At 35.5% G+C, this 11,658-nt stretch overlaps 1 protein-coding gene across 1 annotated transcript; it reads left to right on the plus strand.

Moving 5' to 3' along the window:
• Positions 1-9,430: 9,430 nt before the first annotated feature.
• Positions 9,431-11,364, plus strand: LOC141714151 (uncharacterized). Its single transcript, XM_074517686.1, has 4 exons — positions 9,431-9,763; positions 9,850-10,345; positions 10,448-10,606; positions 11,081-11,364. Exons 1-4 carry the CDS (start codon positions 9,431-9,433, stop codon positions 11,362-11,364), a joined length of 1,272 nt encoding a protein of 423 aa, XP_074373787.1.
• The last annotated feature ends 294 nt before the right edge of the window (positions 11,365-11,658 follow it).

Raw genomic sequence — 11,658 nt, forward strand, 5'->3', positions numbered from 1 at the left:
AGAACATGTCATGAATGGTAATGTGGAACTTCATTTTGTTCCAAGTGAAAAGCAACTTGAAAACATATTCACCAAGCCACTTGATTAATCCACCTTTGTTATTCCCTAACAATACAACAAGAATTACAGAAGAGGGGTTGAATGTAATTCTGGCTTCTTTTTGAGTTTTTAAAACTGTTCTAACTTAATATATATAATGTGTTTGATTTGCAGTAATGCGGAATGAAAGAATAGTAGAAATTAAAACACTAAGTAATAAAACACAAGCTTTAAAAATTTCTGGTGAATTTGAATGTATCCACCATATATATATATATATATATATATATATATATATCAAATTGAGAACTCTGTAAAGCTTTGAATAGCTCACAGCTGCTTACAAGTTAAACAAACAAAACTACAGAGAAATTCTTACAAATGATGCCTTATATGTTTCTCTGAGAAATGTAATTGCTTAGTTGATTGTTCTACTTGCTACACTTGGTTTATATATCACCAAGTTAACATGACAGTAAGACTAGATAATAAAACAAAATATATCTAGCCTAACTCCATGCTACTTCACTACTCTATTTCAGTATTTTTGAATATCTTCACATTTGCATGGAAATGGTAATGCTTTTTTGTTCTCATAATCCTGCTTAATAGGCTGCCACATTCCTTTTGCATACTATCAACACATATGACTGTCAATTCACTATCAACTGCTCTTTTTGAAATTGAACATCCGTTGGAACTTCATTAGATCATCTGTTGAGGCTATGTATGATCATCCGTTGATACTCTGGGTGATCATCCATTGAAGCTTTATAGAACATCCGTTGAATCTTTATGTGAGCATCCATTGAAGCTTTGTGAAACATCCGTTGAGACTATTTTCTTGACAGTTAACTCCATTTCACTTACACAAGATTTTAAGGCATCATCTATTTACAATTGACTAACCTATCTTGTGTATCAATCTAGTAGCCAACATGTCTTGAACATTTCTCACATATCTAGTTCACTAAGCTTATACAAGTATGTAGAAATGTGCTACTAGCCTTATTTTACATAAACTACTCTTTCAACGAATAGAGGAAGTAATCATCCGTTGAAGGCTACAAAATCACTAAGTTAAATCTACTAAGGTGTTTTGTTTAACTTATCATCAAGTTTACAACATATTCCTAACAATCTCCCCCAAATTATGTCTACTGGAATTGTAGCCATAAATTAAGAGAAACTTGCTGATAACAAAACACCCTAAATATACAGATTGAGATATAGTAGATGAAACTGATAAGTGCTACATTAAATTTGAACAAAGTAAAATGTATAAAGAGTTCTCACAATTATTATCAAGGTGCTCCTCTAGTCTGAGCAGATGATTTCTATTTCCTTGATGGTCTGGATTTCTTCCCAAGCTTCCTGTCATTTTCTTCTATTTGATTCTGGAGTTGTCTATGGAATTCAAGTTCATCAGCTTCAGATAGATCCAGCTTTTCTTGCATTTCCAGTAGAGTCTCATTGCTAGAGATACTCAGTTGGTCATCCAGTCTGAAGAATCTTCTTACACCCTTTTCATCCATGAATTCCATCAGCCAATAAGGCCTCAAATGCACTCTACTTCCTATGAAGGCAATTGTTAGAGTTCTTGGTAGTGCATTCTTGGCTTTATTACTCCTTACATCTTCTATCTTCTTTAGGACTAATTTGTAACACCCCCAAATCCGGGGTCGGGGATCCGGGTTGTCACGAGTTCCATTTCCCTTAATAACACTCAATCTTTATAAACAACCAACTACTGCATACTGTGACCCCACAGTATACACACACACCACAAGTTATAGTCTTAGAGATGAATACCAAAAATAACACAAGTCATTTTATTCCACAATTATAAACCATTACACCTTAAAAGGGTTTCTGAATAAATTTACATATTCTTTGCCATTATTACAATTTATAATATACATAAGTATGGTACATCAACTACTAAAAACCTAGCCTATTGGTAGTTCCCACCTCAGCTACAGTGGCATCAACGCCTACAGGAACTGCGGAACGTTTCCTATCCGCTCACGAATTGGGAGCTTGGTCATGTTCATCTTGTCTATCTGTTGTTGTGTGATGAAAGAAGAAGCAAGGGTGAGCAACAAGCCCACCGAAATAATATGTATAATAATTTACAATATATGAGCATGCTCATAGTACTAATGAAAGTCTTGGTCAAGAAGAAGTGAACCAAGTTTGATCTCTTAATGCGACCAAGTCGTAAAATATTTAGTATATATGTATATATACTTTTCAAAATCTTGGAAGTCCTCTTCCATGCATAATATACACAGAATTCCAGTTTATAACTGTATAAAAATATCGTTGCAAGGTGATTTCATATATCTAACCTTGTCTCAACGTTTTTCTGAAAATCTTTATCATGCATAAGATAATCATTAACTAGATATAAGTTGAAAAGATGAAATTACAAGATACTCCAATATACTTATATCTTTTCCGAATACTACTTGAACTATCACGGTTCAAGGTATAATCAGTTTCAAAAGTTCATCACATAGATGAGACTACAAGACAAGATTTGAATAGATTCAATCTTTGAAATATCATTCAAAAGAAATGAAGTTACGAGATACTTCATTAAGTCCCGATATATATATCCATATATATCTCTCATACATTTCCTGAAAACCTCTGTCATGTAAAGTATGAACAGAGTTGCAATATCCAATGAATTTGGAAAGAAAAGAATTTTGGCATAAACCTGATATCTTGCTGATCAGGCAAAGATACCAATAAGTAACCTTTTATACTAGTAGATGGATGAATCCCCCACCGGTCATCACCCTGGCCGCATTAGGACCTTGTGCTGGACCGCCACCCGGCCTCTTATGCGTTGATGGACTGCCACCCAACCACTTATACTTTGATAGACCGTACCCCGGCCTGTCGCTTATGCCGACTCAGTTAGATGAGCTTACTTCCTGAACATTGGGCAAGTAATCAAACTGTTTTCTCAAAACATCAACCTCGTTGCGAATGTAAAATACACCACAGAGCCGGATCCTTCAGGTTTTGAGCGAGTATTTAAATCCCCTTCGAAAGGAGGATCTTAAATATAAAAATGAGTTTTGGGATCCGCCCTAACTTTTAAAAATCATTTTGAAGACTCGGAAACATTTTTTACGAATGTTTGGAGTAATGCTGATTTAATAAAATAAATCAGTCCCAATATATTAGAAAATATGAATATTATTTAAATAATATTCCCATAAAGAATAATCTTTGTAAAAATAATTGAAGTAGAAGTTTTAAAACTCATACTTGAAATGAATATTAAATAACCCAAGATATACTTGTACGAAAGTACGATCTTTATTTGAATAATCGAAAATAAGTTTGATTATCGAAACATTATTCTTTAATAAAATAAAGAATATTATTTAATAAAAGAAGCGGAGTCATAAGTCCTCGAATGAATATTCAAAATAATATTCATTAAATAAAGTAAGCGGAGTCATAAGTCCTCGAATGAATATTCAAAATAATATTCATTAAATAAAATAAAGTTATCGAATAAATGTTATTCATTTAATAGTTTTGAAAACTATATCTATATATATATATATATATATATTATACTCGGGAACATCGACTCCCGGTTTAGAAAATGTTCACCTTTGGGTCCCCTATACTAAGGGTATACGCAACTATTGCTTATCTCTAGCATATGTATTATGCAACTTATAAGCAATCGAATCAAAAATTAGATATCAAGATTATGAAATAGACATGCATATATACCATACCAGCATGCTCCAATATATCGCAAGATTTGCTAATAACAATCATGCACTTATCACAAGATAATGCATATACATATATACATCACAACAACAGTATAACGGGTAGAAAACTTGCCTGAGCGAATGGGGGTGGTAAAATGCCTGGGGCGAGTCTGGTAACCTATAAATAACATATAAGTTGGAATTAAATCAAAGTCGCTTAAGGATCTAGACTTTAACCAATTAGACTTTAACGTTCTCCGTTGCGCTTAACGATTCACTTAAGTCGCTCGAGTACCCTCGGCTCTACCATTTTTAATAAATTAACCATTAAGAATTTTAAGGCGATACTTTTGTGATTACTCTACCAACTGCCTAATCCACGTTACATAATTGTTTTATACTCCAATTAGTCATTTAAGGGCCTTAACCAAGGTTTCAAAGTAAGGCGAGGGGTAATGGTTCGTTCGCGAAACGCGGTTACTTAAAACAGTCGTTTCTCCTAAACCGTACATCGAATTCAAGCGAACCATATATCAAAACGAAGCTCGTAACATGAACTATCTAAACATGGAAATGGTCAGAATCTAACAGTGAGTTCACGGGTCCTGAAGTTATGAACAAAAATAGTCTAAGGTAAATCGGGCATTACGACGGCTATGTTTACGCGATTACCAAATTTTAAACTACTCCAATCAATCCACAAATCAACCCACAATCAACATTACAGCCAAAATCCATCCAAACGTCACTAAATCAGTCCCAACATCTCAAGATTTTCCAATTTATACTACCCCCTAACATGAACTAAAAGCTATACTTAAGTTCATTAACCAATAATCCAAGATTTACAACTCAAACTCATTACAAATCCAACCAAACTCTAAATATACATGAATCATGCTTCTCATGAACTATACCAAACATAAGAAGCTCTAAACATTCAAAGTAAGTCTAGGTTATGAGATTATACCTTCCTTGGTGAGTAGATTAACTAAGGAGCTTGAAACAACCCTTGAAAATCCTTACAAAAGTTATATCTAAACAAAAACACAAGATCAAAAATTTCAAGGTCTTGAAAACACTATTCATTCTCTTCTTCAATGATTTATTGAAAGAGATTGTGAAGGAAATGGAAGCTTAGATTCATAGGATAGCTATATCTAAGTATAAGGGACCTTGGATAATTACCTTGCAAATTATCAAAGCTTGGATTTTGATTTTTGGAATTTCTTCTTCTCGAAAAAGGAAAAGGCCGAAAGCTTCTCTTCATGGGAGCAAAGTCAAATTTTTAATTTTTGTGTTATGATATTTTGCTTGGTTGATTTCCTTTTTGGCTTCGCAATTTTTGATCTTTTAACATGGTAACTTTTACATGGCCAAGAATCAACCAACAACACACTTCTTTTTGTCATGCTTATGTCACCATGCTTGTGTCACCTTTTTAACACATGTCCTTTCCTTGTGGTTTGATGATGTCACAATCCTTGGCTTCTTGTACAAGCTTGTCTCTTGGTCGCTTATTTATTTTACAGTTCGCTTAACTTTCGTTCTCGTTTTTCGTTTGAGGGATCATATCCGGGATCTTATTACTTGGGTTCCCCTAAACCTTTCTTAATATTTTAAATTCCTTTTTTTTAATCCTCTCTTATAATCCTTGAATTTAAATCCTTTTAATCATGTTACCTTATACTCAATTCTTTCGGTATCTGGTGGATTTTCAAGAAAAATCAAAGTGTCCGGATCCGAATTCTAACGACCTTTACATACACTCATTTACCTTATGGAATACTAATACGATCTTAGAATTTCCATAATAGTACTCCTATATAGTGGTCTGATAATTTTTCTTAATTATCATAGTCAGCAAAAGTTACTATTCATCAGGGTTTCAAAAATTCCAAAAATTGGGGTTATTACATAATTTCCTTGCAGTTATATTGAAACCAAAGTTTTTCTTAAAGGATGATAAGATCTTTATCAGTACAGAGCGGCTTTCCTGAAGAATCCTGTGAAGTGGCCATGTGATTTCTTTCCCTCCCTTGTACTTGAACACCAGTCTTTCAGGAAGATATCTGTAAGCATCAATCCCTCTTACTTCCTCCAATTCATCCAAGTAGAGGCTTATATATGAAAACTCCTTGATATCACAGATGTATAAGAGATCTCCCTTATTGGCTGTAGGTTGAGATTTGGTTAGGGTCTTGGTTCTGAAAGTCACGGGCTTCACTTTCTTGGTTGCTCTAATATTTGTCTTCTTTGGCTTGTTGAAGATAGGTAAATTGAATTCAGGAATTGGCAAACTTTCTCAGTCTATTGGCTCATCCTTAGGAATAAGAGGCTCACCATGAAAGTTCTTTGTTGGATCCACCTTGAATTCCTCATGCACCACTGAGGGCATGGATGTTTTAGTTGATGTTGTAGACTTTTTGGGAATGTAGTCCTCCATTTCCTCATCACTAAAGTCCAATTTTCTTTTGGAGTGAAGCTTGTATCTGAAATTTCTTTTTTGTGGAGGTTCATTTTGCATTTGTTGATCTTGAGCTTCAGTAATCACAGGTGGTTTTTTAGAAATCTCAGTTGTAGATTTGACATCTTGAAGTTTGGCAAAGATAGCAGATTGCTCCTTCTTTTGTTTGAGCTTCTTAGCATCTAATGCAGCCTGCTACTTTTCTTGCTCGATCCTTTCTTTTTCTTCCTTCTTAGCTTCTACAAACAGAGGGTGTCCAGCCACCACACAGATCTCTTTTCTATTCCTGTAAATTTTGGCAATTCTCTTCTTTTGAACTGAATCAGATGGATATTTATAAAATGCAATTGACCTTGCCAACAGCTTCTTTTCATCTGGCCTAGGTGTCTCAAACATAAGATACACAGGATTTTTGTTTGAGAACTTTGAATAGTTCCTTTTAGGCTTCAAAATCAGATTAGCTTTTGGAGATTTGATGTATGAAGTTTGGCATTTGTCCAAGTTTCTTAGACTCATTTTATGCACTGAGATTTATTTGACTTGAGAATGGTGATGAAAAGTCTTGTCTGGTTTCTGTAGGTGATGAAATTTCTTTTGAATATCTACATCAATTTTCTTCCATTTTTCATCTAGTTCCTTCTCAACAGCAGCAACATCAAGCATCTTGGGATTTGTCTTTGAATCAATTTTAGCGGTTGCTATTTGGATCAGATCAATGTTGTCCAATACTGGTGGCTTTGGCAAAGTAATTTCTGGAACAATTACTTAACTGATTTGAACATTTATCACATGCTCCCCTCACTGGTTGGCTCTGCTTGACTGACTTGGATTGATGATTCTTTCTCCCCCTTTTTTTTATCATCAAGTAGAGTGGAGGTAGAAGTTTGTGTAGCCACCAGCTTTTGTAGCAACTGAGTTTGTTGTGCTTGTTGAAGATGAATAGCTATGAGAGAGGCTTCTACAGCTTTCAGTCTAGTGTCCAAATAGTCCACTTTGGTTGCAAGATTATAATTTCTCCTCAACTGTCTGTTGATGTCAAGCATTGTTGTGTTTGGAAATGTAGCATCCAATCTTTCAGAGACACTCTTCTTGACTTGGTCAATCTCAGTCTTGATTGAAGTGACATCTTGATTGTGTTGAAGAGCTTGGATTTGATGTAGTTGCAGAGAGTTGAGATGGACCTGTAGAAGCTTCTTGGTGCTAGCATTGGTAGTGGCTTGAAGAGCATTGTGTATCTGTTGGATGATGTGAAAAAGAGTTATCTTGAAATACTGCTCATCACACTCTTTAGAAAATACCCAAGGAGGGATGTTTGATCTGGAGCTAGGGCCAGCTTCTCCCCCTATGTCCATGAACTCTTCACCATCATCACCATCATCTCCAAAGAAGTCTTCAGACTCACCAGTACCATAGTCAACATCATCACCAGCTCTAGGTGGCATGGCTGTGATGACATCCTTTGCTCTTTGCATTGATTCAGTTGTATGCACCAAGTTAAGCATCTTTTCTGCATTTTCATTGCCCTGTCCAGCCAAAAGTTGATATGCTGGAATAGGATGAGTAAATGTCTCAGCATCCAAAGAGATGGAATCTATGACATCTTGATCATGCTGAAATAGAGTCTCTTTTTCTGCATCATTGATATTCATTGACTCACTAACAATGATGTCCATCCTTATTTCTCCTGTACCTGCATTTCTCTCATTTTCTCTATTTTCTTGCATCAAGAGCTCCCCTTGTCTCACCATCCTCACACCTTCACCTTCACCTACTAAGGTGGAACTCCCCTCACTCACTTTTGCCAGACTTGAAGAAATAGTTTGCATTGTTTCACTCATTTCCTCTCCTTTTGCCTGGAACAACCCAACCCCTCACTCATTTCACTCCCTGCCCTCAGTCCTAAGAGTGATTGTGCTACTACTAAGTCAACTGCACTTGTGACAATTGTTGTGAATTGAAGTGGTGCAGTGACTGTCAACGGATGATGAATATCCGTCGAAGCAGTAGTTATAAGTCTCAACGGATAACTGTTGTTAAGCATATCCGTCGAAGGACAATCACTTGTCAATGGATGACCAATATCCGTTGAGATAGAAGAAATGAATGAATTTGGATTTGAGATTACTATTGCATCTGTGGTGATTGATTTAAGGTTTTACACAGATGTTTCAGTAGACTCAGAAAGAAATGGCAAGTGAGCCAACAAATCATCTAAAAGATGATGCTCACTTACTTGGATTTTTGGTTTCTCCAATAGAGTTAAAGATGGAGAATTTGGAAGTGATGTATGAATCATGTCTATATCCAGTGAGTGTGTGGGTGAATTTGGTGTTTCAGGTGCTTCTATTATTAATGATTTTGGCTGTGACTCTACATTTATTGGAGCCACATCAAGCTGAATTTGAGATGGTGCAGTGACTGAGTCTTTAGCTCCAGTTTGCACTGTGTGTGATCCATGTGCATCCCCAAGGGTTTTAGATCTCTTCTTTCTGGCATAAGTTTGAGGTGAACTTGTGTCCCTTACCCTCTTGGCCTGTGCTCCTAGTTGAGAGCTTGTTTCAATAGTAACATCCTTTTGGGAGGATGAAACTAGAGTTGTGTTAATTTCCTTATTAACAACCACAGCTTGTTGGGAAACTGTGGTGTGGCTAGGGTTGGGTACACTTACCTCACCAACCTTATCCTTAGGGTTTCTTTGATTTTCACCCCGTCCCTCACCCAACTCACTCTCCTCCACACTCCCCTATTGGTGTTTGGTAGTTTTTGCAACTGGTTTCTTTTGAGAGAAACCAGAGGGGTTTTTTTTGGTTTTTGATTTTGAAATTTTTGGTTTAATGGCTTGGGTAGGCATCTGTTTGGTCATATTCACAGATTCCATTGCCACTGTTAAAGGCAAAGAAATAAGTTGAGAAGTAGTGGAGACAGAAGTGTTTACCTCACTTACCTGAGGATGTTCCATGATAGGCATGTATACAAGTGGAACATCTTTGTGATGATTTGACCTGTTAAGATCAGCAATAATCCTTCTCTCTTGGACCCAACAAGCTAGTTTATTTATTGGGTTCTCAATGATGAGGTTCTCAGAATCAAATTAGCTAACATCATTAAAAATCTAGCATAATAGATATTCTTAGACCTCTTCTTAATATCTCCCAATTTACTCCCTATCTCAAACATGAACTGGAGTCGAGGTGTGAAATTAGCTCTCAGAGCGAAGAATAGGCTTGGTTTCATTGACGAAATACTTCCTATGCCTAAATCGACATCTCCAGATCTCAACAAGTGGACTAGAAACGATTATATGGTGATGTCGTGGCTTACTTTCTCTATGGAACAGGTAATATCTGATAGTTTTATTTTTGCATCTTCAACTCATGATCTTTGGTTAGATGTTACTGAACAATTTGGAAAATCGAATGCACCGCTGTTATACGAGCTTCAGACTAGTTTGTCTAAAATTGAACAGAATAATCTGTCAATTGCTGAATATTATGGAAAACTTAAGAATGTTTGGGATAAATTGCAAGTTCTGGAAGGACAATTTAATTGCAGTTGTGGAGCTTTAGCTAAATGCACTTATGAGTTGTTAAAAAGGCTAATGAGGCGGCAGAAACTAAGAAACTGATTCAATTGATTTGTGGCCTTAACAAGAATTATGATAATGTTAAGACCAATCTTCTGAGTATAGAACCATTACCTACTGTTTTGAAGGCTTATCATATCTTGCAACAAATTAAGAAACAACAGAGCCTTACTTATCTTATGGTCAAGATTCCTGATGTTAGTGCTTTATATAGCAATAAACAATCCTTCACTCCTTCAAGATCTTTCCAGCCTAAGAAGGCTTTTAAGAAATCCAAGCTTGATTTAATGTGTGATCATTGTAAAAGGAAAGGTCATAGTTTAGATCAATGTTTCAAGTTGGTTGGAGTTCCAGACTGGTATGTTAATCTCAAAGGTAAGACATTTGCTCCATCTTATAAATTCGTAGCTAATTTTACTGAAATTTCAAATGACACTTCTGGTATTCTTGGTGCTTCTCCTTTGGATATGCCTTCTGGTTCTTCAGGTGTTACTGGTTCCATGGATAGTTAGTTGATCTCTAATGTTTACAAAGAAGTCATGAAAATGATACAACAGAATGCTGGTCTTTTTATGTCTGAACATGATACTACTTCTGTAAATTTTGCAGGTATCATTTCTACTTCTAATGTTCAGTCTGTTCTCCCAAATTCTGCATTATGGATAATAGATACAGGAGCAAGTGATCATATGGTTTTTTCTAAATCCTTGTTTGTTGAATTGCATAATCTTGATACACCTATCACAATTGCTTTACCCGATGGCTCTTGTAAATTGGTTTTTCAAGTGGGAACTTTTTTTTAACTTCTCATATTAAGATTACTCATGTCTTATATGTTCCAGATTTTAATCATAATCTTCTATCAGTTGGAAAGTTGTTAGATCAAAACAAGTTAATTGCTACATTTGATAAATATTCATGTACATTTCAGGACCTTTCAACTGATTATGTCCAAGCTGTTGGCAAAAGATGACTTTACAGATTTTTTTTGTTCTAATCCTTCCAGTCAATTGTTATCTTCACAATGTTTATATTCTCAACTTGTTCCTTCACTTGATGTCATTCATGCCAGATTGGGCCATATTTCTCTTAGTAAATTGAAACATTTGTCAAACAAAATTCCTTGTAAAAAATTTCATGATGTACTCAATTGGGTTTCTTGTATTTTGGTTAAACATCACAAATTACCAATTAATTATTCACTATCAATAGCTCCTGCATCTTTCCATTTGTTGCATATAGATTTGTGGGGACCTTACCAGACTCCTAATTTGACTGGTGGTAGATTTATTCTTACCATATTGGATGATTTTTCTAGAGTAACTTGGACACATCTGATTACTACTAAAGATCAGGTTTTCAATATTGTTCAAGCCTTTCTAGTCTATATTGATAATCACTATAACACCTCAGTTAAGTTCATTAGATCTGATAATGGGACTGTGATAGTACAACATCAACGTGCTGCTCATTTTGCTGCTAAAGGTATAATTCATCAAAAGAGTGTTCCTGGTAATCCACAGTAGAATGGTAGGGTTGAACGTAAATATAGGCATTTGTTAGACACAGTTAGGGCCCTTAGAATTCATGCCAATTTACCAATCAAGTTTTGGGTTGATTGTATTTTGGCTGCTACATACTTGATTAATTTGATGCCTAGCTCAGTCTTGTAATGGAAAACTCCTTATAAACTTTTGATGAATAAGACTGCTTCTTATGACCACCTTGGAACTATAGATTGTCTTTGTTTTTCTGCTATCAAACCTTCTGATAAACTAGCCCATCGAGCCAGAAAATGTATTTTACTTGGTCATCCTTAT

Source organism: Apium graveolens, chromosome 3, assembly GCF_009905375.1.
Source record: "Apium graveolens cultivar Ventura chromosome 3, ASM990537v1, whole genome shotgun sequence".
Classification (NCBI taxonomy): Eukaryota; Viridiplantae; Streptophyta; class Magnoliopsida; order Apiales; family Apiaceae; genus Apium; species Apium graveolens.

What these genes read in the sequence shown, in the direction of transcription:
- LOC141714151 (XM_074517686.1), top strand. Translation starts at nt 9,431, where the DNA reads ATGAACTGGAGTCGAGGTGTGAAATTAGCTCTCAGAGCGAAGAATAGG. An exon ending in ATTATGGAAAACTTAAGAAT is followed by an intron (nt 9,764 to 9,849) that starts GTTTGGGATAAA and finishes GTTGTTAAAAAG; the next exon opens with GCTAATGAGGCGGCAGAAAC. An exon ending in TGCTTTACCCGATGGCTCTT is followed by an intron (nt 10,607 to 11,080) that starts GTAAATTGGTTT and finishes TGTTGCATATAG; the next exon opens with ATTTGTGGGGACCTTACCAG.